Source organism: Vicugna pacos, chromosome 6, assembly GCF_048564905.1.
Source record: "Vicugna pacos chromosome 6, VicPac4, whole genome shotgun sequence".
Taxonomy (NCBI): domain Eukaryota; kingdom Metazoa; phylum Chordata; class Mammalia; order Artiodactyla; family Camelidae; genus Vicugna; species Vicugna pacos.
The window spans coordinates 33,175,355-33,199,569 of record NC_132992.1 but is presented as its reverse complement, the minus strand read 5'-3'; the positions used below and the strand labels follow the sequence as shown (position 1 = coordinate 33,199,569).

At 54.8% G+C, this 24,215-nt stretch overlaps 3 protein-coding genes across 4 annotated transcripts; 1 reads left to right on the top strand and 2 right to left on the bottom strand.

Annotated features, from left to right (window-relative positions):
- Window positions 1–695: 695 nt before the first annotated feature.
- CMTM5 (CKLF like MARVEL transmembrane domain containing 5) lies at window positions 696–3,507 on the bottom strand. 2 transcript variants are annotated; one of them, XM_006219661.4, is made up of 5 exons: window positions 3,072–3,502; window positions 1,933–2,085; window positions 1,374–1,466; window positions 1,086–1,170; window positions 696–985 (listed from the first exon to the last, which is right to left on the bottom strand). In XM_006219661.4, the coding sequence occupies exons 1-5, from the start codon at window positions 3,195–3,197 to the stop codon at window positions 972–974; spliced, it is 471 nt and encodes a 156-aa protein (XP_006219723.1). In that variant the 5' UTR covers window positions 3,198–3,502; the 3' UTR covers window positions 696–971. The 2 variants fall into 2 exon arrangements, with proteins under 2 accessions (XP_006219723.1, XP_031529586.1); XM_031673726.2 differs by lacking the exon at window positions 1,374–1,466 and having other exon boundaries at window positions 3,072–3,507.
- Window positions 3,508–3,975: 468 nt separating this feature from the next.
- Window positions 3,976–7,624, bottom strand: IL25 (interleukin 25). Its single transcript, XM_072963955.1, has 3 exons — window positions 7,358–7,624; window positions 6,946–7,187; window positions 3,976–4,839 (listed from the first exon to the last, which is right to left on the bottom strand). The coding sequence occupies exons 1-3, from the start codon at window positions 7,364–7,366 to the stop codon at window positions 4,584–4,586; spliced, it is 507 nt and encodes a 168-aa protein (XP_072820056.1). The 5' UTR covers window positions 7,367–7,624; the 3' UTR covers window positions 3,976–4,583.
- A 5,789-nt stretch (window positions 7,625–13,413) lies between these two features.
- On the top strand, window positions 13,414–23,087 carry EFS (embryonal Fyn-associated substrate). Its single transcript, XM_006217245.4, has 6 exons — window positions 13,414–15,183; window positions 18,903–19,181; window positions 19,459–19,599; window positions 19,718–20,440; window positions 20,823–20,912; window positions 22,125–23,087. Exons 1-6 carry the CDS (start codon window positions 15,166–15,168, stop codon window positions 22,557–22,559), a joined length of 1,686 nt encoding a protein of 561 aa, XP_006217307.2. The 5' UTR covers window positions 13,414–15,165; the 3' UTR covers window positions 22,560–23,087.
- The last annotated feature ends 1,128 nt before the right edge of the window (window positions 23,088–24,215 follow it).

Genomic DNA, 24,215 nt, shown 5'->3' with positions numbered 1-24,215 from the left:
GACCTACTGGTGAATGGAGATGGAGATGAATCTGGGCCCTTTTTTCTGAGCTATAAGGGACTCAGAACAATATCCAGAACACCTGTTTAGATGTTAGGAGAGATGGGCTCCAGCTCTAACTCTTTCACAAATAGAGGTCACTTCCCCTAATCAGGCATATTCTCTCTTATGTGAAACGAGGGGATTGAACCAGCTGATATCTGAGGGGTCGTCCAGTTCCAGAATTGTGGGAATCTCTGCCCTCATTGGATGCTGACCCCCCACACACACCCCCGCCCCCCCCCGCCTCCACCCCACCCCATCCCGTGGCCTGCGGGCCAAGTTCTCCCCACACCACCAGGGGGAGCTCTACACACACTCCAGGGAAGCACCTCCTCTCAAACCCACTAAACCCTGTGTGAAGCAGGCTGGACACGTGGGCACTCACTCACGTAGGGAAAGCTTGTGCCTTCTCAGACACAGAACTCTGGGTGCCCAGCCACCAGGCACATCGCACAGTGGCCTTGCACACAGAGTTGTGGCATGGAAGCTTTGTGCTGAAGGATGTCTTCAGCATCTTCAGTCTAAACCCCACTTCCTCATTGTTCAGACCTGGTCCCAAAGAAGGGACCATGACCTGCTCTAGGCAACATTCCCGTGAATACTCCATGGCATTCCCAATCTGCCTAATTTCTGGGGAAGAAAAGACTCACCAGCAGGATTCAAATCTTTTAATTTGGGAATGACCATCTTCCTCCTGCACCTTTCCCTTTATCCATGATATCCCCTCCCTGGCCAAGATTCATTAGGAGCCAGATTTCAGAGCATGAGGCCCCACAGACAAGTCCCCGGTGACTTCTCAGGCCTGGTCCATCTCAGTAGGCCTGGGGTAGGGGACCGGAGGCTGGGGACCTAGTAAATCCAAAGGAGTTGTGTCTGGGCTCTGCCATCGCCCTTTCCTGGCTGGGCTTGGAAGCCAAGTAGCCCCAGGGTCACTGCTGGTCCCCTGTGGAGATGGAGCCGGGCAGGGTAGGGCACATCAGAGTAGGGTAGCTGCGGCAAGGGGTGGAGGGGGCATCTCCTCTCCCCAGAGTACAGGCACTCACCCTGGGAGGCCCTGGGTGCCATCTCAGTCCGGTAGATCTTGAAGGCATCGTAGGCAAAGACAGAAACCAGGATGATGCCAAAAACCTGTGGGAGTAAGAGTCGGGGTGGCACAACAAAGGCCATCGAGCCATCAGATACCAGGGAGAGGGAGGTGGGTGGTATGGGGCAAGGTGTGAACCAAACCGCAGGCACTGGCTTGAGCCTGGGATGGAGAGAGGTGCAGAAAGTGTGCAGCCACCAGCCAGAGGTCCTTGGGGAGCTGGAGAGCTCTGTGGGGCCGGACTCACAAAAGCAGCAATGGCAGCTCCATCCCGGGAGGTCACGGCCGCAAAGGAGACCACCAGGAAGATGATGATGGCGCTGACACAGCGGAGGAAGTCCTGGGGGTCGGGAGTGCAGGGTCAAAGGGAAGTCAGAGAGTAAGGAGCATCACCCTGAGGTTTTCCAGGCTAGTCAGCGGCTTGACCCTCAGGCACAGTGAATCTCTACATGGAGATACCCTTGGACACAATATAAAGCACTTGAGAGACAGAGGGAAAGAGAGCTCACCCAGCTCTCCAGGAGAGGGATGCAGATGACAGCAGAGCGACCAGGACGAGAAGCCAGGGACCTGGGCTGGGGCTGGGGCTGACCCAGGCTCAGTGGCTGAGGCCAGGGCAGGGCTGGGGCTGGACCTGGATGAGGGAACAGATCTAAGGGATGTGAGTCAAAGCAGTGTTTGCATGCACGGTGTGGGGGCCGGACTCTGTACTAACCCAGGAAAAGGAGAGAGTCTGGGAGAAGAAAGGAAAATTCAACAGAGAAGAAAGGGGACCAGAATGGGGTGGGGGAGGCAGCGTCTCTCACCAGACAGGGCCAGTTCAGCTGATCGAAGCGCTGGTAGTACTGGGTGGCATAGAGGAAGAGGAAGGTGAGCGTAATGAAGAACTCCAGCAGCGCAGCCGCCATGTAGGCGGAGATGGAGGCCGTGAAGCAGATGAAGATGATGAAGGTCAGGGCCTACAGGATAGAGTGTGGGAAGCTTGCCAAGAAGAGGACACAGGCATGGCCAGGCCTTTGCCTTCCCCTCCTTGGGAGCTCCCCCATCTGGCCCATCCCACCTGTCCTTGGAGGTCTCGCCATCCCTGGTGGCAGGAGCCACATCCAGAGCCTTTGCCCATTGAGGGCAGTCTCTAGCTTCCCACCTCTGCCAGCCTAGGCTGCCCCTGCCCCGGGATCCCAGCCGCCCCAGCAGCCCCAGCAGTGTTGCCAAGCTGCACGGTTCCAGGGGCACCACTGTATGAAATCCAGAAGAGACGGGTCCCCCTTTAGCACAGAGTACAATGAGAACGCCAGACCCTGGAGCGGTGCCCACAGCAGCCTGCACCCCCAGGAGGCACCCTGTGCCCCATAATACTTTCCCCACTCCCAGATGCCTAAAACTCCTCTAATAAGGACCAGAGCCTCTGGTTCCAAGCCAAGAGGCAAGATTTAGAAGGCAGATGCTCCAGGGTGGACTCTGAGATGTCTTCAGTTCTGGCAATGTGGGATGACATAAATGCAGAAGACTTAAGTTTACACTAAGGTCTTGCTGAGTGACTAGGGGAAGATCATTTCTGGAGGACAGATGTTTGTGGGGAACAGGCAACAGATAAAGTGGGGCCGCAGGAAGTCTGCCCTTTCTGATAGTAGAACTTCTTGGACATGCCAAGAAGTGGCCATCTTAGAGCCCAGAGAAAGACCAGATGGCGTTACCCTATCCCATCCCTGTGCCTCACACTCCCTCAATGTCCCAGAGAGCAGTCCTCCATCTAACTTCAATCCTTCCTGCTGCAGCTGAAACCTGCTGGGACCACCTTCAGATGGAGAGGCAGCAAGAAGGCAGGGGAGGAGATGTGGGCCAGGAGGGGTGTCCCGAGAGCCTGGGGAGGGAGGCTGCTGAGGGTGAGCCCTAGAGGGCCAGGGAGGGGAACATGGAGGCTCTAGGTTGGGGGGGAGGCTATTACCAGCTCAGTTTCCAGCAGAATGCCTTTGAGGGAGGAGAGGAAGGTCTTGTCCACGGCGAAGCCCTGGAGCCTTGCAGCTGTCCCCTCTTCAGGGGGCCGGTCCCGGCAATCCAGAGCACTGAGCATCTCCGAGGGTCCCACCGGGCACAGCCCCCCACTGCCACCAGCCCAGGAAGGGAAACAGGAAGATGGAAACCTGGCAGGATGGGGAAGCAGACAGGAGCAGGAAGACACTGGGAGAAACCCGAAAGTGAAGCGGGCAGGCCTGCTGCGGGGCCCCAGAGAAGACGGCCGCAGGGGGAGGCTTGCCCAGATGGGCCTTCACCCAGCTGCCCAGAGTGCCCTGCCGGTGGTGCCTGGACTGCCCCCGAGCAGGCACATGGGAGGGGAGGGGCAGGAAAGGGGGGAGTGGTCAGCCCTCCCCTGATTTGGAGCCCAACCCACCGGGAGAAGGGCAGAGGGGAGGAGGGAGGAGGAGGAGATCCATGGAGAAATGGGGAGGAGCCAGAAGGTGTGAGTCTGGAAACGGGCTGCACTAGAAGCCCCCAAGGACCCAGGCCTGAGGAAGTTTGTGTCCCCCTTCCCTAACCTTAACCCTCCTCCTCACTGCCTTTCTCCCTTTTCCTTTTAGGGAGGGTGGGGGCTGAAGCCCCAGCCAGAGAGCGCCCTCCAGGACCCAGCCGTAGCAGCCAAAACTGAGGACAAAGGCAGATTGTTGGGGGGACAAGGGGGCGCTGTGTGCCTGCTGCAGCGCCTCAATGGGCCTCTGTCTCTCCAGCATGCCAGGAGGGCAGCCTGACCCCCACCCCAGTGTTGAGGGCTGGGCCAGGGAGCCAGGGAAGGGGGGTATAGGGGTACACAGTGGAAACTCTGGAGGTCAGCGGGAGAGGGCAGTAGGTGAGGGCTGACGGTGGGGCGGAGAAGGGACCTGGCTGGGGACCACAGGATGTTCATTCCAAATACAAATAAGGCCACTTTAAAATACAGATTATTTATTTGGATGATTCTCTCCAGGCTCAATAACAGCCTCTTCCTCAGAGGCACCCACGTCATGAGATTAGAAGCTACACCAGGGTGCATAAAGTAGAGCATCCAAAGTAGATGCCCACTGAGTATTTGAGGAATGAATGAATGAATGAAATGAGGGGCTCTCCTTTGGCCAAGGGGAAAATACCAGAAAGTGTCTGTGCTGCACCAGGGCAGCTGGGGATGGGAGGAAAGAAAGAGGCAAAGAGGCTGAGATTTGAAGACATTTCCCAGGAGGAAATGCCAAAACGCCAGCTTCCAGGGACCAGAAGCAGCAGCTGCTCCTTTTCCATCACCCTGCATTTCCCATCCACTCCAAAAAGTGCAATGTGCGTTCCCCCTAAAGTCCTCCATCCTGTCCCAAGATCCTGCTGCTCCAGGTGGTGCTTTGGAGGGGCTGAGCATTCGGGCATCCTGGCTCACCATGGCAGGTGGTTGTACACCCAGCTCCAGTGTTTGAGCAAGGACCAGCCCGGGGCTGCACAGCTAGGCCATCACACGGGGCCTCACGCACACGCAAGCCAAGGAGACACGGTAGAGCCGGCGTTCCAGGCAGTAGCCATTGTGGGCACCCTGCTCTCCAGGGCATGGCCGCCGGTAGAAGACGGTCTGGTTGTGGTAGAGCAGCTCCGAGTTGCCCAGGGGGTCCATGTGGGAGCCTGTCTGGAGGCTGACGCAGTGTGGACACAGGCAACGTGCATGGTATAAGTCCTGGGGGAGCCGGTTCAAGTCCCTGTCCAACCTGTGGGGGTGGCAAGTGTCAGGCCCTGGAGGGAGGCTGGCAGGGAGACGGGGGACCAGCTAGGAGCTGGGAGGGCCAGTGTGGAAGTGCCAGAGGCAGGAATTGGGGCTGTGAGGGTCCTGGCTTCTCCCAGTTCTGGTACCCACTTGCTGGGTGGCTTTGAACAAGTCACCCCCTCTTCTCTGGGATTTATTTCCCCAATTGTAAGGGAGGGTTGGGGATGGAAGAGTGGCTTTCCAACGGGTCCTGGAGCCCTGAGGGAGGCAGGGGAAGGTGAGCAGCTCCTGCCTGAGCCTCCACCAGATCAGTCTGCTTCTGATATATTCTCTGGTTTCTTTTTGTAATTGTCATTATATTTTTAGCGTTTCTTTTAAATCTAAGGTAAAAACTGCTCTTACATCCAAGTACAAGGAAGCATAAAGTGAAGGCTGACATTCTGTCTCCCCATCAGTCCCCCTCCCCAGAGGGAGCCACTGTCCACCAATCCTGCCCTTCCGCCGGACACTGGCTGTGCTGGGTTATGGGTTATAAGCACACATGAGAGTGTATGGTGGGGGCAGAGTATAGCTCCCATGGTAGAGCACATGCTTAGCATACACAAGGTCCTGGGTTCAATCACCAGTATCTCCTCTAAAAAAAAGAAAGAAATAGGTAAACTGAATTACCTCCCTCCACCAAAAAAATGAAAAATAAATAAGTTCCATGTGTGTGTGTGTGTGTGTGTGTGTGTGTGTGTGTGTGTATGTATGGTAAGACTTATTTACTTATTCTGAAAGGATTTCATGGCCAAAAAAAGACACAGAAAGTAGGTGCTCCAAAGGTCTGGAACTCCAGAAGCCCAGTGGGAAAGAGCCCCCGGGTTATAAAACCATCTTTCAAACAGACAGGCCTTGGCTAGCACAGCATTTTCCAGAGGGGGTTCCCTAATACCTGCGCTGCAGCAGTAGGGGTTCTGTGATGAGTCTTGGAACGTGCTGAGCACGCTGGGAACCTCCGAGGGGTGGGGCTCCAGCCGCTTTCCCCAGACTTATTCAACGTCATCACTTTTTTTCAGAGGAGGAGCTTGTGGGACAAGTGTTGCAAAGAATACGCTTTGGAGAGGACCAGCCCAGCAGTTATCAGGGTTTCCTGGCTTCCTAACCAGCAGTCTAGACCCCAGCCCAGTCAGCCATCTTGTACCCAGCCTCCTCAAAGGGGATTTAGCCCAGAACCCAGCCAGCCCTCTGAGACCACTTCAAAACATAGTGAGCCAGAATCTTGGCCCTGGATCTAGTCTCAATCAAAGATGACCACCCACCCCTGACCCGGCCGGACCCACTGACCTTCTCCATCCATCTCCAAAGCCAAGACTAAACCAGAACTAGATTTATGGGGAATGGAACACAAACACCCCGTGAGGACATAAGACAGGAGGAGAAATATGTTTGGGATCCCTAAGGCACTAATTTTTAATATTTTAATTCATTGTCCCGATTTCAGTTCTTCCTAATATTTTTTTTACATCATGACACAAATAAAGAATTCTAATATGAGTGTGGCACCCAGCGAAAGAATCAGACTGCTCACAGTCAAAGATAGCCAGCCTGGGGCTCCAGCCACCCAGATGCCCCCCGAGTGGACGGGGATCTCATTCTCTTGGTATTGGGCTGTTTGTGCCTATATCATAAATTATTCCCTGATATTTTAGTTAGAAAAACATGGCCATTGTAGGGGAAGAAGGAGGTGGAGCGGGGTTGGGGGGAGGACAGGGGGGAGGAGGAAGATGGGAGGGAGAGAAATAGAGGAAGAAGAAGGGAAGAAAACCAACATTTTCTGTATTAAGTATAGATTTTTCGTACCTTATTTCATAGGATTTGCACCATTAGCCTATGGAATATTCTTTCATTTTACAGATGAAAAATACTGAGCTTTGAACCCTTGAGTAATTGGCCTAAGGTCACCCAATTAGAGTCAGAGCTAGGCTTTGTCTAACACCCAAACTTTAAGGCCTCCCTGAGATGAAAAGAGGCAGGTGAGCCGGAATTGGGTGGAATTCCCCCGGCCTCTCACACACCCTAACCAGCAAGCTTCAGGCATTCGGGTGGGGACAGGGGCTGGCACACTCACTCATATCTCCAGGGGGCAATGGACCTGCTGTTGAGGGGTCCATCTTCGCTAGCTCTGCAAGACTCTGGGTGGTGGGCGAGGCTGGCAGGCTCTGGGGGAGGCGTGAGCACAGTGTTCCACTTCAGCCACTCCTCAGTGGAGTTCTGTCCTTTGCTGGGGCAGCAGCTGGGCCAGTGGGTGCAGCACTGGAGCCACAGATGAAAGGTGTGGGTTCCCATAACCATTGCCAAGAATGCAACCACCTGTAAGAAAAGGCCAGTGAGAAAACTGCTCCCACCTCCTCTGGGTGCCCCTTCCCTGAACTGCTCCCTGAGATTCTGGATTCAGGCTCCACCTGGTCCCCAGCCCCAACCCTGGCAGCTATCTCCACCCCCAGCCGCATCTTTGCTCCTGCCCCGCTCAGTGCACTCACCTGGTACATGCCGGATACTGCTCGCCCAGCCTCAGAGCCACACTGGCTGACAGCAGGGCCTTGTGGAAGCAGGTTGACTGGAGCAGTTTAGGAGTCCTGGTTTTATTTTCAGCAAGCCTGCTTTGTTTATTCAAATTTATTTCCACTACCTTTTGACGGGTGTGACCTGAGATTAGAACACCAAACCAAACCAAAAAAAAAAAAAAAAAAAAAAAAAACACTTGGAATTGTTTCCAAAAGCTGCTTTAAATGTAGACTTCATGGAAGTTGTGATTAACGTCGTTGTAAGCCTGGGAACTTATTGGGCAAACTTTGTTCTTTGCGCTTTTCTGGGTGTGGGGTCAAAGCAATAGTATTATGCTCTTCTGTGCCTTTGAGAATCGGCATCATGGGAATTTCTCTGGTTGGCTTGGTACCCAAAATTAGGGAACATCGTCTGGCCTCTCTTCAAGAAGCCTTGTTCCTATGATCCCTGCTGCTCCCACCCAGGGTCCTGTGTCTTCTCTTCCCTTTCTTCTCAGATGTCCTCCTGATCACCCACCTTAATGAACATTTCCTCTCTATCTCCTTGGACCCTCAACCCTTCTGTTCTCTGACCCCTGACTCATCTTTGATGACCCCAACTTCTATGACCCCAGTTATCTACGACTTCTCCCTGCTGTCCATTACCCTTTCCCAAACTTCCCCTCCAGGGAGCCCCACCCCCACATCCCTGGGCTTTCGCTGAACTTCTAACCCCACAGGCTGCCAGGAAGGTCTGCGTCCCACTGGTTTTTTGGCTGAATGTGCAGAGTCTGATGGAAGAGCTGTGGGTGACTGTTCCCATCACATGAATGAGAAGGGAGAGCCAGGAAAAGGAGGAGCACGGTGACAGCCTCAGCTAAGACATGACAGGAGCACCCAGGTCTCCGATTAGCCTACCTCACCCCTACTCACAGGGCCTGGGGGTCGAGGGCCAGCGCGGTCACTCTCAGGCCATGGGGTGAGCTTATCCAGTCTCAGGACCCCAGCTCCACGGGCTACAATCAGCCAGGAGGAGAGTACGTGTGTGCTGGCAAAGCTCTAGCTGGGCCTGACCCCAAAGCCACAGGTCAGCCAGGGGCCACCCCACCTGGGAGGCTCTTCTCCAAGAGCAGGCCTATTTTCCTCCAGTCTTTTACACTTCATCCTTGCCCACCAACCCCCGTCGCCCCCACACCCATGAGCCCGCCACCAACACACTCATACACAGACGTTGTCTCTAGAATGATGCTTCCTGATTTGCATGTGCTTTCCCTTAGAAAATACTCCTGTGGTAACCAAGGACTCGGGAAATAAACACAGGGAACCAGGAATAACTTAAACTGCAGAGTGGGAAGGAATCCTTCAAATGCTTTGGAGCAAAGCAGCCCCAAAGCAGAGGAGCGATGAGGTCAGGGGCCATTCTAGAGAAGTGGGAGAGGCTGCATTGGTGAGTCTGGGGGGTGGGGCTGGGTGAGGGCTTAGGGGAAACTGGTAGTGGTTGGGAGAGCAGGGGCACCTAGGAAGGCCACTGAGGCCAGGAACATATCAGCCCCCTCCCACTGCCACACTCCACCCCGGGCTCCCAGGAGCCTTCTCACTGCCACACGGCGCTGGGCAGGATGGTGCCCAGCCCCACACATGCATCACCTCATCTTCTCCTTCTGATAAAACTGTGAGATGGAAAGTATTGTCCCCATATTAAGATGAAGAGAATGAGACCCAGAGAATTGAGTAATCTAATCAAGATCACACAGGAGGGAGCATAACTGGTTTCTCACCCCAGCCCTGACCAGCTCCAGATCAAAGCTCTTGGCGTGGAAGCGGTGACCCTTGGCAGGCGGCAAATGGAAGGGCTTTCCTACTCGTGTGGGCGTGGGCTGGGACAGATTTCACCTGAACCTGCTGGAGGCCACGGGGCATTCCCGCCTGCTCAGGCATTCAGCCCAGCAGGCTGGGATCCGCAGCTCCAGCTCCCTATTTCCCAGCCTTTGGCCTTGGCACATGGTCCCCAGGGTAGCTCTTGGTGTTCCCGAGCAAGCCCCAACCCCAGAAAGAGGCTCTAAGGGCACAGTGTTCTTTCAGAAGAGCTGGATCCCTAGGGGCCTCGCCAAAACCAATCAGGGCCTCAGAGCCTGACATGGGCCCAGACCTCTTGATCTTGGTCCTCATCCAGGAAAGGGTGCTCTCAAGAGCTGGAAGTGATCCCAGCAATTCTTTTCATTTGCTGATCCTTCAAAGGCCCTCCATTGGTTACCCAGGACATTCCCTGCTGGGCAGACCTTTGGGGTGTCCACCTGCCACGTTACCAGGACCTCCTCTGAGGAAACCCCTGAAGGGCAGGGGGAGGGCCCCTGCAAGCACACAGTCACCCCAGGCTTGGTGTGATGACCAGGCTTGACCCAGAACCTGCACTCTGAGCCACACACCCCCACCCCACCCCCCTCCCATCAGCCCTTATCTCAGTAGCAGCTGTGGGTCTCCTCAGGGTGACTCCCTGCCATGAGAAACATTTTCCAGAGGGTTTTCCTCCTGGGTGACTAGTTTTGGAATCCCTGAGTCACTTCAGCTTCCCAGGAACCCTTGGGGGTGTGGAGAGATGGGGGTGGCAACGGGGAGAATGCTGGAGGCGGAGACAAAGGAAAGTTCACCCAGCACCTCACATCAAGGGCGTCTCCACGTGTCCTCACCTGTCTGGGCCTGACCTGGCAGCCACAGGGGACCAGCTGGGAGTCCCACCCCTGAGCTTCTGGAAAGAGATAAGCCCCTAGCAGGAAAGAGCAGGGAAGATGTGACAGAAGACACAGCCTTGGCCAGGAAAGCTTGCAAGATGCTCCAATGGCTGTCCTGCCCTTCCTCAGAAAATCATTCAAATTCTCACCCACTGCCTTGAAGTCCTGTTCCTGCCTCTGATCAACTCTTCACCTCAGGCCTCTTTTCTCGTTGGTAGAAATGTTTGTGTTTGGCAGGGGGGTTGGGGGACAGGGGGTGTCACCTGGATGGCCACAAAAGTGCCAGCCAGCTTAGCAGCTCCAGAAATTGTGCTAAAACCACAGGATTTGGCAGGGCCTGTTGAAGCTCATTGGCGCTCACCTGATGTGAGGCCGGGGCGCTGGTGGCGAAAAATGCCGAAGTACTTCTGTGCTGCTAGTAAATTGATGCTGTTCTCAGCGCTGAAGCACTTCCCCACCACAACCTCCCCAGATCCCACAATTAAAGGTGAACGGCTGGCTCAGACGGAGGCCTCGAGGACAGGCTCCCGTGTGCTGATGGGTGGGTGATGATGGTACTAGTTGCTAATTACTTGTAGTATCACTTTCAGTTACAAAGGTACTTAGGCTCTGGAGCCTGCTTTCAAAGAGAACCCATTCTGGCCTGGGAGACACACAGAGAATCAGAGTGAACAGGACAAAAAGCCCAGCAACTGCCTCCCCTAGCCCGGGGCTGCTGCCTCCCCACAGAGGGCCTTCAGCCTACTCAGTTTGTCCTACAGTCATGGCTGCCCTGGTCATTTGTCCACTTGCCAAATATTTATTGAGCACCTACTATGGGCCAGGCATCATCCTAAATGCTAGGAATGCAGAGGAGGACAAGCCAGGTACGATCCTTGCCCCATGAAGCTCATGTTTTAGGAGAAGACAGACAGCCAACAAGGAACAAGATCATTTCTGATAATAATAAGTGTTATGAAGAAACTGGAACAGTGTTATGAGATAGGGAATTACTGGGGAGTGAAGGGGGGAAGGGGACAACTTTAACTTGAAAAGCTGGGAAAGGCCTTTCTGAAAGATGCAGAATTTGACATAGTGATGGAAAGGTCCCAGGGAAAGTGTGGTCCAGGCAGAGGGAACAGGCCACACAGAATCCTAGAGGTGGAAGAGCTTGGTATGTCTGAGAAACAGGAAGGACAGTGTGGATGAAAAATTAAGGATAAGGGAGAGCGTGGAATGAGATGAGGTGAAGAAGTGGGCAAGGACCAGATCACATAAGGTCTTACAGGCTGTGGTGGAGCATTTGGATTTTATTCCAAGGCCAGTGGGATGGTATCAACTGTATTCAATCATGATCTATGTGATGTGAGTTTCTCCAGGGCAGGCATCATGTCCTTGACATTCTCCTGCCCCACAGAGCTGGCATCAAATAATAATAAAAACAGTTGCCTTGAGCCAATGTTTACACATCATGGGCCAGGCACTGTTCTCAGAATTCTCTTAATCCTCAGGTCCATTATCATCCCATTTGACAGACAAGGAAGCAGAGGCCCCAAAAGGTCACATAGCTTGCCAAGATCACTAGCTCGTATTGAAACCAGGATTAGAACTCAGGCAACCCTGATGCTGTGGGGTCCAAAGAGAAGAGAACTAGAAAAGTCTGTGAGCACCTGAGAAATTTTGAGCAGCAGGAAGAACAAGAACAGTTCAAGGAAGTCATAGGGTAGGTGAGGATGAGACCAGCTAGTTGGCCCTGCTGGGAAGGAACAAGAGAGGGAAAGAAGACTGGGACCCAAAAATCAGATGGAGGGGACCCCGTGAATAGTGGCAAAGGCAAGCCCTGAAGCTGAGGGGCTCCCTGCCTGAGGTTGCCATCCATGCAGGGTCTTAGTTACCCACCCAGCCTGGGTTTTCTCCAGCCTTACCTGGGGCCCGGAGCCCTCTCTGAGTAAGTTAGAATCACTTTAAACCTCTATTTGCAAAGGAGAGGGCAGAGATGAAGCATAAAGGACAGAGAGAAGTCTCCTGCCCTCAACAAAGAAACACTTTGAGCTTTTGGGAAGGTACAAGCTGGGGGGTGAGGGGGCAGGGAGGAGGAAGAGGGGAGCCAAAGTGAAGAGGAAAAACCACTGTGCTACGTACTTTACATATATTTACTCTTCACCAAAGTCACTGCTCCAGATGAGGAACTGAGCTTCAGAGACATTCCAGAACTTGACCAAGGTCACACAGCTGACAAACCAGGATTCACTCCCTAGTGGCAGCATTCCCTGGGAGGCACTCTGGAAGCACAGGCTTGTTTCCTGGCAGGTTTGCACTCTGCTCCCCTTGCCTCTGTTTCCCCAGGCAACCAGCTCCCAGCACCGCACCTCCTTGCCCATCTCCCAAAACACCATTTGGCCAGGACCTAGCACTTCCTGCTTAGTTTTTTCTGGCTTCCATCTATTTCTACTTGTGCCAGTCAGAGAGTTCACCCTTGGGAACTGGGTTTCCTGCCCACCTCCATGATGAGCCCCAATTTGCTTTGGCAGTCCCCTGGACAAAGTCCTTACCAAGTCACTCCCCAGCAGCTACATGTCTGTGTTCCAGGCAGCCAGGGCCCCCAAGGCTGAGGTCTGGAAGAGGTTGGCCCAGGCTGGAGCTGGATTGGGGGAGCTCTCCCTTCAGATGCATCTGGAAACTTAAAAGTTCCTCTCCCATCCTAAGGGAGTCTGAGTGTGTTCATAGGCGCTCAAGCAACAGGGAGGGGAAGGAGCTGGGCCAGGTATATCCCCCCTTCCCTCATGGCAGATACCAGGAAGAGTGGGCCAGTGGAATGTAGGGGTGGGGGTGTTTGGGAGGGGAGGTACAGAGCCTCTATCCAAGGCCTCAGGTTCACAAAAGGCCTTAAATTAGACTTCTGATGTTATCTCCAAATGAGGTTATACTTAGAGGCACTGTCTATCTTATGTGTTTGAAGTGTTAATGTGTTAAATGTAAACATTGAAAACATACTACAATTTTTCAATCCTGTTTGACATCTCACTTTTCAAATTCCAGGAACCTTAAAAAGGGAAGAAAGAAGGGTCCTCTGGAGCCTCTCAGAGGCCTTGATGTGTGCCCCACAAGGAAGAACTGGGAGTGAGGGGTAGCTGGAGGGAGGCAGCCACCGCAGAGGAGGAAAGGTGTGGGGACCCAAGAGCCCCTTCCTTTCAGATGAAGCTCCTGGAGAGACCAGATCCCAGCTCCTCTGTCCTTTTGTGCCCGCAGTCCCCACTTCTGTTCCTCATGGCAGCAGGAGTGAGCCAGAGTGAGGGCGGGGGACAGGCCCAGACTAGCAGAGAAGCCCAAGAGGCGGCACAGCCGGCCAGCCCGCCCGCAGCTCCGGGACCAGGAGCTCAGGCTTCAGGTTCTCTCGTCAGGGCCCGAATCCGTGTCCGGGCCAGACCCCCGGCCTGCTCCGCGCTGGAACGGCGCGGCTACCACTGCCACCCCTACAGAAGCCACGCCAAGGGAATGGAGAGATTCCGCTGAGGACCCCAGCAAGGCGGAAGGAGCACGCTCCCGGCTGCTGGAGAGCCAGATGTGGGGCTAATGAAAGGGAGGCAGAGAGGCGCGGGGCTGGCGGGCGAGAGCGCGGGCGTGACGGGGAGAGGAAGCCTCCCAGGAAGGAGAGGAACAGGCCACCTGGAGGCCCGCCGCGACGTCGGGCAGGAGCAGGCGCTGGGGAGAAGGGCCGGGAGGGGGCGTGCAGTTTGGCCCGAGGGTCCAGAGCTGAAACTCAACACCCGCCTTTGGAGGGATCGTCCTCCTTTCTCCTCCGCCCCCTCCCTTTTCCCCTCCCTCCTTTCTCTTAATCTCCGGGACGGAGCCCCGCGCCGGAGCGGAGAGGGCCCGAGGGGAGGAGAAAGGAGCTGCTCTGAGAGGGCGCCGGGAGCCCGGGAAGGGGAGGGAAGGGGAGCCGGGAGCGGGAGGTGAGCCTGAAGGCCACGCGCCACCCCCGGAGCCTTCTCAGCCCTCTCAGTGTCCCCCCACGCCACCTCCAGGCGAGTCCTCAGGACCCTGGCGCCTGCTCTCCTTCGCCTTCTCTTTGCTCCTTCTTTTGCTTTGTGCTCTTTCTCTCGGTTCCCAGAGACACCCGGGTTGTCCTGAGCCCTGGGGTGCGCGGAGGCGCCCCGCCAGGGGTGCGTGTGAGCGGGGCGGCGGGGCCGGGGGCCAGGGGACCGAGGGTGGGTGCCGGAGCGCCGGCGCTGAGGGCTGGATCCGGGCGCGTGGGAAAGGCCGTCCCGCCCCTTCGAGCCGAGCCCGCGTGCGGGTGGCGTCGCGGCGCCCCTAGACTCCCGGGCGCGAGCGAGTGTGAGTGCGTGGGAACCTGCCTCCCCGCCGGGGCCGCGAGCGTCTGAGCAGAAAGCGGCCACTCGGGCCACCCAGCCCAGCGGCCGCGCTCTCCAAGGCCTTTGGCGCCAGCCTGGCCTCCGTTCGCCAACTCCGGCGAGTTTAAAGAGGACGAACGTCTCAGTTCTCTGTACCCACCCCACCCCGCCCCCTCTCGCAACGGGGCCGCCACAGAGTCCTGGGCGCCCCCACCTCGGCCCCCGGGAGCACCGCTCTCTGGCGCGGCCCTCGGGTGGGGAGGGTTGGCCCCTAAACTCGCTCGTCCAGCCCAACCGCCCAGGTGGCTTCTCCCTGCCCTCGGGGCCGTCCTGAGCGGCTCGGAGAGGCGTCGAACAGAGCCCCAGTTCCCGCCTCCTCACCCGCCTCTGCCCTGTAAGGGAGCTTTGGGCCCATGTGGACCCGGGGTGCCTCTTCGGCCTAGGGCAGGCAGCTCCGGGGCCCTGGCCCACCCGGCGGCCCCCGGGAGGCCACGGGGACAGTGCAGAGCGCGCGCCCTTGGATGAGGTCCCGCAGCGACGCCCCGGCCCGCCTCGCTCCTCCTCCTGCCCGGCCAAGCTGCCTCCCATTTGGGGAGTCTTGTGGGTTTTCTTTCTCCTCCTCCAACCTCCGCGGAGGCCACGACTCAGGCGCCGCAGCCGGGGGCCGCCTCCATGGTGCGGGGCAGGCGCTGAAGTCAGCGAAACAGAGCCTGGCCTGGAACTGGCCGCGCGGGAGGCCAAGGCCATGGCCATAGCCACGTCGGTGAGTCCACCAGAGAGAGGAGGCTGCGGGGCAGAGACCTCCGCAGCCCATCCTGCACTCCTGTCACTTATCTCTGCCTTCTCTTTGTCTCGCTCCGTGGTCCCTTGCTTCTCCAAGAGGCCGTGTCCCCCTCCTCTCACTTTTGTTTCTCTTTCTCCCTCTCCTCACCCCTGGTCCCCTCCTGGTCTGGCTTCCCCCTTCTCCCCTCCCCCTCCCCATTCTCCTCGCTTTCTTTCTAGAGGCTGCCCCTGGAAGGAGGGGAGGGGGCAAGTCTAGCCTGAGTCCTATCTGCTCTTTCATGGGCGGGAACAGATGGCCACTGGTAGTTGGCAGGGACTTGTGATTGGGAGGCTAGTAAAAGGTTGGGAGGGGGCTGAAAGAACGGAGGTGGTTCCAGGAAAATGGGAGAGGCCAAGGGGCCCTAGGAGAGGCCCTTGTCTAGAGGAAGGATGGAAGAAAGGGGGGAAATAGAGCAAAAGAGGGAGATCAGTCAGAGAGCAAGAGAAAATAGAGGGAGGAGGGGAGATGATGTCAGCCAGCCTCTGGCCACTTTCCTGGGACTGGGGACAAAGGGAGGAGACAGCTGGCATGAGGGGACAGTGGGAGGGGGCCTCCCAGAGAGCATGTGGCCCACTGCCACCCTCCTTTAAGGCAGCCACTCCCTCACAAGTCAGCTGGGCCCCTGAAGAGGGGGTAGAGCTGGGGTGGCCACACCCACCATCAATCAGTCTATCAGCAACTCTGGCCTGGGTTCTAGAAATTGCAAGGCCAGAGGTTTTGGTCCCATTGGACAGAATTCAAACCTGACACAGGGAGGAGCTCTCCACAGCTCCACCCCTGCTTTCTGTCCTGCACTTCTTACAGTCTTAATTCAAGCAACTCTGTCCCCTTTCCACCCTTCCCTAGGCTCTAGGATTGCCAGGGAAAGCGATACTGTCACCTGCTTCCTGGCTGTCTCTGCATGGGCACTCTGAAAAGGAGGATTGTGAGGCTGGGAGGAAAAGCCTGACTCCTGACATCTCCCACATCCCTCGAGGATGAGTTAGATTTTCACTCTTTCTCAAACTAAACTCCTATTAGTTCCTCAATCTGTATGATGATGAGAAGGCCCTGCGAAGTCAGCTTCCTTCAGAGGTGGAAGAGGGGAGGTCCTGAACATAGTGAGGTATCTGACATGACGCTGGCTCAGGATGCTGGTCAGCTATGTAGTCCCAGGAGGTAGATCTTTCTTTTTGCCTGGAGAGGGGCAGAGATTTATGCTTATGATACTTATAGGATCCTAACAACAGCTAATATTTTTTGAGCATTTACTGGCTCCTTGCTGGCCCTAAGCTTTGTCCTGGTTGTTTGACGCATTATCTCACCCAGTCCTCATAATAACCCTGTGAGGCCAATACTGTTATTATCTGAAAGTGGATACTTGCATATGGATATGGAATTCTACAAAGGAGGGAACTGAGGATCAGAGAGGCTAAACAAACTGCCCAGTCACCCAGCTTGAAACGGGCAGATCCAGGACTCAAACCCAGGTCTGTCTGCTTCAGAACCATGCTCTTAACCCCCTGACTAGATCCAAAACACCAATTTCTAATTTCTAATTAGAAAGAAAAGTGTTGTGGAATCTTAAAAAAAAAGACAAACGAACTTATTTACAAAACAGACTCACAGACATAGAAAACAAACTTACTGTTACTGGGGGGAAAGGGGGTGGGAAGGGATGAATTGGGAGTTTGAGATTTGCAGATACTAACTAATACATATAAAATAGATAAACAACAAATTCATACTGTATAGCACAGGGAACTATATTCAATATCTAATAGTAGCTTATGGTGAGAAAGAATATGAAAACAAATACATGTATGTTCATGTATGACTGAAACATTATGCTGCACGCCAGAAATTGATGCAACATTGTAAACTGACTATACTTCAACAATATATGTATACAAAGAAAAAAAAGAAAAGAAAGAAAAGTGCCAAGCTAACCAGGAATTTGTGTCATCTGGCTAGTGTGTTTACTTCCTAAGGGACGACATCCTTTAGAAGCCAAAATTTCAGAAAAGGGTTTGATGAGTTTGGACTCAGGCAGGAGAAGTCAGTTTATTGTTAAAATCACCCAGCCAAGAGGAGCATGCACTCATGCTGGCTGAGCAGGCCACCCTTCCCCCAGGACCTTGTGGCCAAATGCAGCCTGCCAGAGATCTTTAGCTTGAGAGGTTTCACTGAATTAGGCAGCCCACGTGGATTACCTGCTCAGTAATGCCTAACTACCTGCTTCCCACCACCAGTGGGTAAGCCACCACTGCCCAGGATCCTGCCAGCAGGTTCGAGTCACTTAACAAACAGAGCTCAAATGGAATACATTTTGCTATTACGAGTGGGTTAATCTTGATTCTACCAAAGGACATTGTGGAACCGGAGCCCAGTGAAAAGTGACGAGCAAAGGGAAATTGGGCATCGTGAAGACTTCCCATGAGCTTGAGTCATTTTTGAGTCATGGCTTCTCTTGACTTAACTACTGTTACTTATATAAGAAGAACAAAGTAGATCCTAATGTTTGTGGTTGTGGAGAGGCAGCAGAGGAGTGAGTGAGAGTGTAGGCCCTGGAATCACATAGCCTGGGGTTCAGATCACACTCCATCAGCTGTACCCAGCTGTGTGTCATTGGGCAAAGTACTAACCTCTCTGTTCCAACTTTCTTTCCAAATGGGGAGAATGATGGTTCCTTCCTCACAAGGATATTGTGAGGTTTAACTGAGATGAGACAATTAGTGCAAACACGAGCATAGTGTCTGGATATACAATTTGCACTCGGTGTTGTAATTTACCTGAGCATGTAGGAAAAAGCTTCGATGTCCCCACCAGACAGGACTGGAAACAGGTTGATAAATGTTTGCTCTTGGTCGGTCCACCAGCCCCGAGCATGTACACTTTTCTCCATGGTAACCTCAGCCTCTTCTGGTAGAACCTATTTTGCTCAGACTGAGAACAAAACAATTGCTTTGGTTTCTGTTTTCTTCCTTAATTTATGCTGAGACTCAGTCTGGGCTGGGTTTCTCCCAGTCTCTCAGTGAGGGGGTCTCTGCAGTTGCTCAGGCTAACCTGCTTATGGGGGATGCTGACTGGGGCATGGAAGGCAAGAGATTCTATAGGAAATCTTTGCAGCACTTCTTGAATAATTCTTTCAACATGTTTATGGAGGAATGATTCCAGATCAGGCCTATTGCAGGGGCTTGGAATATAGCAGTCCTTTTTCTCACAGGCTGATAGTACAAGGGGAGAAATCAGTGATAAAGAAGTAAGTAGGCAAATCATACAAAGTATTGTGAAGGAAACAATGGGCAGAGACAGACAGAATGGGGTGGGGAGAAGAGTGAAGAAAAGACCTCTTTGAGAAGGAGATGTTTTAAGAGAACTGAAGGATTGAAATAAGACCAGTTCAGATGAAGAGTCGGGGGAAGAGGGTTCTGGGTAAAGGAAGTGCAGAGGCCCTGAGGTAGGAATGAGTTTGTCTAGATCAAGGAATAGAAAAGAAGAGGGAGAGTGCAGGGGTTGAAGCTGGAGATGAGGCAGGGCCTAGTCAGGAAGAGCTGAGTCAGGAGGTCAGATTTTTAGCTTGAGGGAACTGGGGAGCTCTCAAGTGTTTTGAGCAGGCAGGTGACATGACCTGATCTGTGTGTGAAGACCCCTTTCCTCACTTCCACCTCACCCACCAGGCCCAGCTGGCCCGGGCACTCTACGACAACACTGCTGAGTCCCCCCAGGAGCTGTCCTTTCGCCGAGGGGATGTTCTACGGGTACTGCAGAGGGAAGGTGCTGACGGGCTGGACGGCTGGTGCCTCTGCTCCCTGCATGGCCAGCAGGGCATTGTGCCCGCCAACAGAGTGAAGCTCCTTCCTGCTGGCCCAGCACCTAAACCCGGCCTCTCCCAGGTGCCCTCAGCCCAGCCTGGCTTACCACTTCCAGCCCCAGAGCAAGGCAATGAGGACCAGGAGGTGAGAGTTGGAGCTCCCCCAACCCCAAGTCAGGACAGCCCCGTTCCCCTCCACCAGTGCCTGCAGGTGGGGCAGGAAGAGCCCTGGGACCACAGCTCTGCACTGGCTCTGTGCTGTATGAAGCCTGTCTGCCAAGCCTTTCTGGGCTGTCTCCCCATCAGCACAGGGAGGGGTTTGGAAGATGTCTAAACTCCTCCCAGGTACACATTATCTGATACCTTGGTCCCTACTCCCCCACCCCACCCCTCAAACCCACCTGCCTGTCTTGATCCCTCAGGTGTATGTGGTGCCACCCCCAGCTCGGCCCTGTCCTACCTCGGGACCTCCAGCAGGACCCTGTCCGCCCTCCCCTGATAACATCTACAAGGTCCCCAGAGGCAGTGGGACTCAACTGGCTGCCCCTGGAGATGCCTTGGAGGTGAGGGCTAGAGGTTCATGTGTATGTTGGGCAGGGAACAGATGGCTTTCTGTGTAGGGGTGGCGGAGATGGGCAGCCAGTTGCTGAGCCTGTGAGTAACCAACTATTTCCTCTCCAGGTCTATGATGTGCCCCCCACTGCCCTCCGAGTTCCTTCTGATGGCCCCTATGACTCCCCCGCATCCTTTGCCCGCCCTCTGGCCCAGGTAGCCCCACAGCCCCCTGGAGAGGATGAAGCTCCCTACGACGTGCCTCTGGCCCTGAAACCACCATCTGAGTTGGACCCGGATCTGGAGTGGGAGGGGGGCCGGGAGCCAGGCCCCCCCATCTATGCTGCTCCCTCCAACCTGAAACGAGCATCAGCCCTGCTCAACCTGTACGAAGCACCCGAGGAACTGCTGGCAGATGGGGAAGGCGGGGGCACGGACGAGGGCATCTACGACGTTCCCCTGCTGGGGCCAGAGACACCCCCTTCTCCAGAGCCCCTGGGAGCCTCAGCCTCCAATGACCTGGACACCCTGGCCCTGCTTCTGACCAGAAGCCCCGCACCCCCCCACAGGCCCCGGTTGCCCTCAGCTGAGAGCCTGTCCCGCCGCCCTCTGCCTGCCCTGCCTGTCCCAGAGGCCCCTAGCCCTTCTCCGGCTCCCTCTCCTGCTCCAGGCCGGAGGGGCAGCATCCAGGACAGGCCTCTGCCCCCACCCCCACCCCGCCTGCCGGGCTATGGGATCCCCAAGGTTGAGGGGGATCCAGACGGCGGGGAGGTGGAGGACCATCCAGCAGGTCACCACAATGAGTACGAAGGCATCCCAATGGCTGAGGAGTACGACTATGTCCACCTGAAGGTGAGCTCGCCTCCAGCCACCACCAGAAATGCCTCCAGGAGAACCAGGGGGGAGAAGCCAGGAGGCCTGAAGCCCAGGCTCAGACCGTCCCTTCCTCTCTTCCCTTCTTCCCCTAAGCTGGCCCCACATCTCATGGACTAGGACCCCAGTACTTGGTCACACCACCTGTATCAGTGCGACATTCCTCCCCCTAAACCCAGCCTGGGGTCCCTGAGCTCTCTGACCTGCCACCAGAGCTCTCCCAGACCTGGAGTCAAGGGGCTGTTACACTGATGGCAGGAGAGGCTTTGGGAAGGAAGCAGGAATGGGAAGGAACAGGAAGGCCACGAAGGCCACCTCGCCCTCCCTCCCTCCAAACTGAGACGTTCATCCCCTCCTGCAGGGCGTGGACAAAGCTCAGGGATCCAGGCCCCCGGATAAGGCCTCCCCAGGGGATCCTGACCTGCTGGAGAGGGGGCCGCCGGAGCCACAGGTAACCCTGTGTAGGGGGTGCTGGGGGAGGGGGCCTGGGGCAGGAGGAGCAGGAACTTGGAAGGAGGGGTATTCTTAACTGAACCATCGGGGAAATCGATTAGGATCGGGGTAAGAGTGCAATGAAACCCAGCAGCTGGAGTGGGGAGGTGTTACAAATCAGGAAGGAGCTGGAACTTAGAAAAGGATATCGGGAATTCAGAAAGAGGGGAAAGAATGTGTTGGAGAGAAGTCAGAAAACCAAGCAATCAGGAGCAGAATTTCTGGGCTGCAGGTCTGGGCTGGGCCAGGCGACTTCTGAGACTCCTTTCAACTGTGAATTCCTGGGCTCCTAAGAGACCCAGCTCCTAATCTCGGCTCCACCACTAAGAAGCCAGGAGCTCTGAAGTCGCCTGTTAATCTCTCTGGGCCTCAAGAAAGTGAGATGGTCTCCTCGGCTCAGTCTAGAATGGTCCTAGTCACAACAGCCACCATTTGTCAGGTATTTTCCAAGCGCCAGACCCTGTGCTCAAACGTCACACACGTCAGCACTGATCATAGCCATGGTCAGCTCTCATAAGGGGCTTACAGCCGGCAATGCTCTGTTCTCAGCCCTTTCCATACACGGTGCCAACTTATCCTCACTGCAGCCTTAGGTGACAAGAACTGCACTAGCCAGTGTGGTAGCCCCAAGCCACATGTGGCTACTAATCCCTCCAAATGTGACTGGTCCAAACTGAAATGTGCTATAAATATAAAATGCACACCAGATTTTGCAGACTTTGTATGAAAAACAATCTCAATAATTTTCATATTGATTACAATGTTGAAATTGCAACATTTTTGATATATGGAGTCAGAAAATCTAGACCAATTTCTTTGTACTTTTTGTAACGTGACTGCTAGAAAATTTGAGATTACATGTGTGGCTCACATTCTGTTCACATTGGACAGCCCCATACTAGAGTCTCCATTTTAGAGATAAGAAAACAACGAAGTTCAGAGACTTGTTTGAGTTTGTTTGAATCCAGATTTATCTGACATCAACTCTGGACACTTCCCTGTCACTTGCTGTGAGAATCCAAATTGTCTTATGGGCAGAGGTAAGATCTCAAAGGATTGCACTCAGAGAGAAAAGTAGGAATGAGGCACAAAGGGAGGGAAGGAGGAAGGAAATGAGAGCAAAAATGGCATTAATGAGAGCGGTCCCACTGACCACTCCTCTTGCCCTCAGGAGGCCCTGTCCCCAGGGGAACCACTGGTTCTGCCCGCCGGAGATCTCCAGCTCCTGCACTTCTATGCCGGGCAATGCCAGAGCCACTACTCAGCGCTGCAGGCAGCCGTGGCAGCCCTGATGTCCAGCACCCGGGCCAACCAGCCTCCACGCCTCTTTGTGCCCCACGGCAAGCGGGTGGTGGTGGCCGCTCACCGCCTCGTATTCATTGGGGACACCCTGGGCCGGCTGGCAGCCTCCACCCCTCTGCGAGCACAGGTCGGGGCTGCGGGCACAGTGCTGGGCCAGGCATTGCGGGCCACCGTGCTGGCCGTCAAGGGGGCCGCTCTGGGCTACCCATCGGGCTCTGCGGCTCAAGAGATGTCACAGTGTGTGGCAGAGCTGGCAGGGCGGGCCCTGCAATTCACCACCCTGCTCACCAGCCTGGCCCCCTGAGCCCCTTGGACCTGCTCTGCCCTCGCCTGCCTACCAGAGCCCCCCTCCAGGCCTGGGGCCACCCTAGTTTTAGGAACTAGAAGAGGCGGAGGCATCTTTCCCCATTCCTGCCCATTCCAGTCATCTCAGCCTCTCACAGAGGCTCTTCCCCCTAGCCCACAGCTTTTTGTACGAGCCATTTTGTATAAATTATTTATATTTAATATTATTCCCTGCTTTGTCAGGAACAGGTGCCTCCTCTGGGCAGGGAGGAACTGGACTCTCCTCCTCCCTCAGCCTGGGGTGGAGGTTCTTGGGCACCACATGGCCACCTGCTTCCAAAAGCTTGGCCCCACAGAGAACCAGATGGCTGAAACCTGGGGCCACCCAGAGCCCCTTTCTTATTCTGTGTCTTGGCTCTCAGACATCAGTGCCTCACTGTTAGCTGAGAGCAAGGGTGGGACATTGGTGCCTCCCCACAGGGGGAGAGAGTCTTTCCTCCCTCCGGAGAGACTGGGCTTCAGGCACTCAATAAACCAGCTGTCTGGTTCCCTGACTTTGCTTCTTGGGACCCTGTGGGGCAGGCCTGGTACCCTTGTCCACACTGATGGGACACACACTGTGAGCAAGCTGCCTTTAGGGTTTGAGGGGAAATTTTGCTGTTTCTTCAACAACCCTTCATCTCGTGGGTTCTCAGCTCCCATGATACGCCCAGCAAAAATCTGAAGGTACACTGCTGGGTGGGAAAGGGGGCTGGATATAAACAAGTCAGCTAAAGCAAGTAAATAAAAAAAAAGAAACCCGGCACAGAGTTGACAGTTTGAAAGTTGCTGGTAATGGAAAAAAAACAGGATGATGGATGTGCCGAGACCCTGAGGATGTGCGAACCAAGAAGGGTCTGAGAAGTTGCATTCCAGGGAGGCAGACCCTGACTACAGACCAAGCCCTCTCCTCCAAGACCTCATTGTCAGGTGCTGTGATTAGAGAAATGCACATGTGGAGAGGTTGGCCATGGGAGCCTTGATGGTGCCATGCTGAAGGGGTCACCCCAACTGTCTTCAGCTTGGTGCCATAAGACAGCTCCGGTCAACTGGAGAGAACTGCTGGTCCGGGCACCCTCTCCCTTAGGTTAACCTAAGAAAGTCCAGCCCCTTAAACTCCCCTTTCCTGCTGACCATTTATCTGGACATACCATCATTCAGAGGAGCTGAGGGTGTTGGAAGCCCAGAGTCCTCAGGGCTTGGTGAACTTGATGAGCGGTGTGGTTCCTCTAGCCATTTCCACAAGGGAAGAAGTCTAAGCCACAGATCTATTGCTTCAGTTCCGCTTTCCCAAGATACTTCCCTGGCACAGTGGAGGCACCCCCAAATTCAATCACAGTCTTAGTCCCTTGGCCTGCCCCCATGCATTTGCCTGGAGGCCACTTCACTCTCCAAAGGGAACTCATTTCCTGATTCTGGGGCCACCAAAATTCACTGAAGACTTATAATAGGGGCCATCCTCCATCATTTTCTAGGAAGAATTTTAAAAGATCAGCCTGGAATTAGAGGCAGAGGTCTCAGTGCAAGTCTCCATGTATCTGTGTCTGCAGGTAAACCCTGTCAGTCCCTCTGAGTCCTAGTTTCATCTTTAATATGAGGATAAGGATGAGCATAATGATCTCCCAGGGTTGTTGTG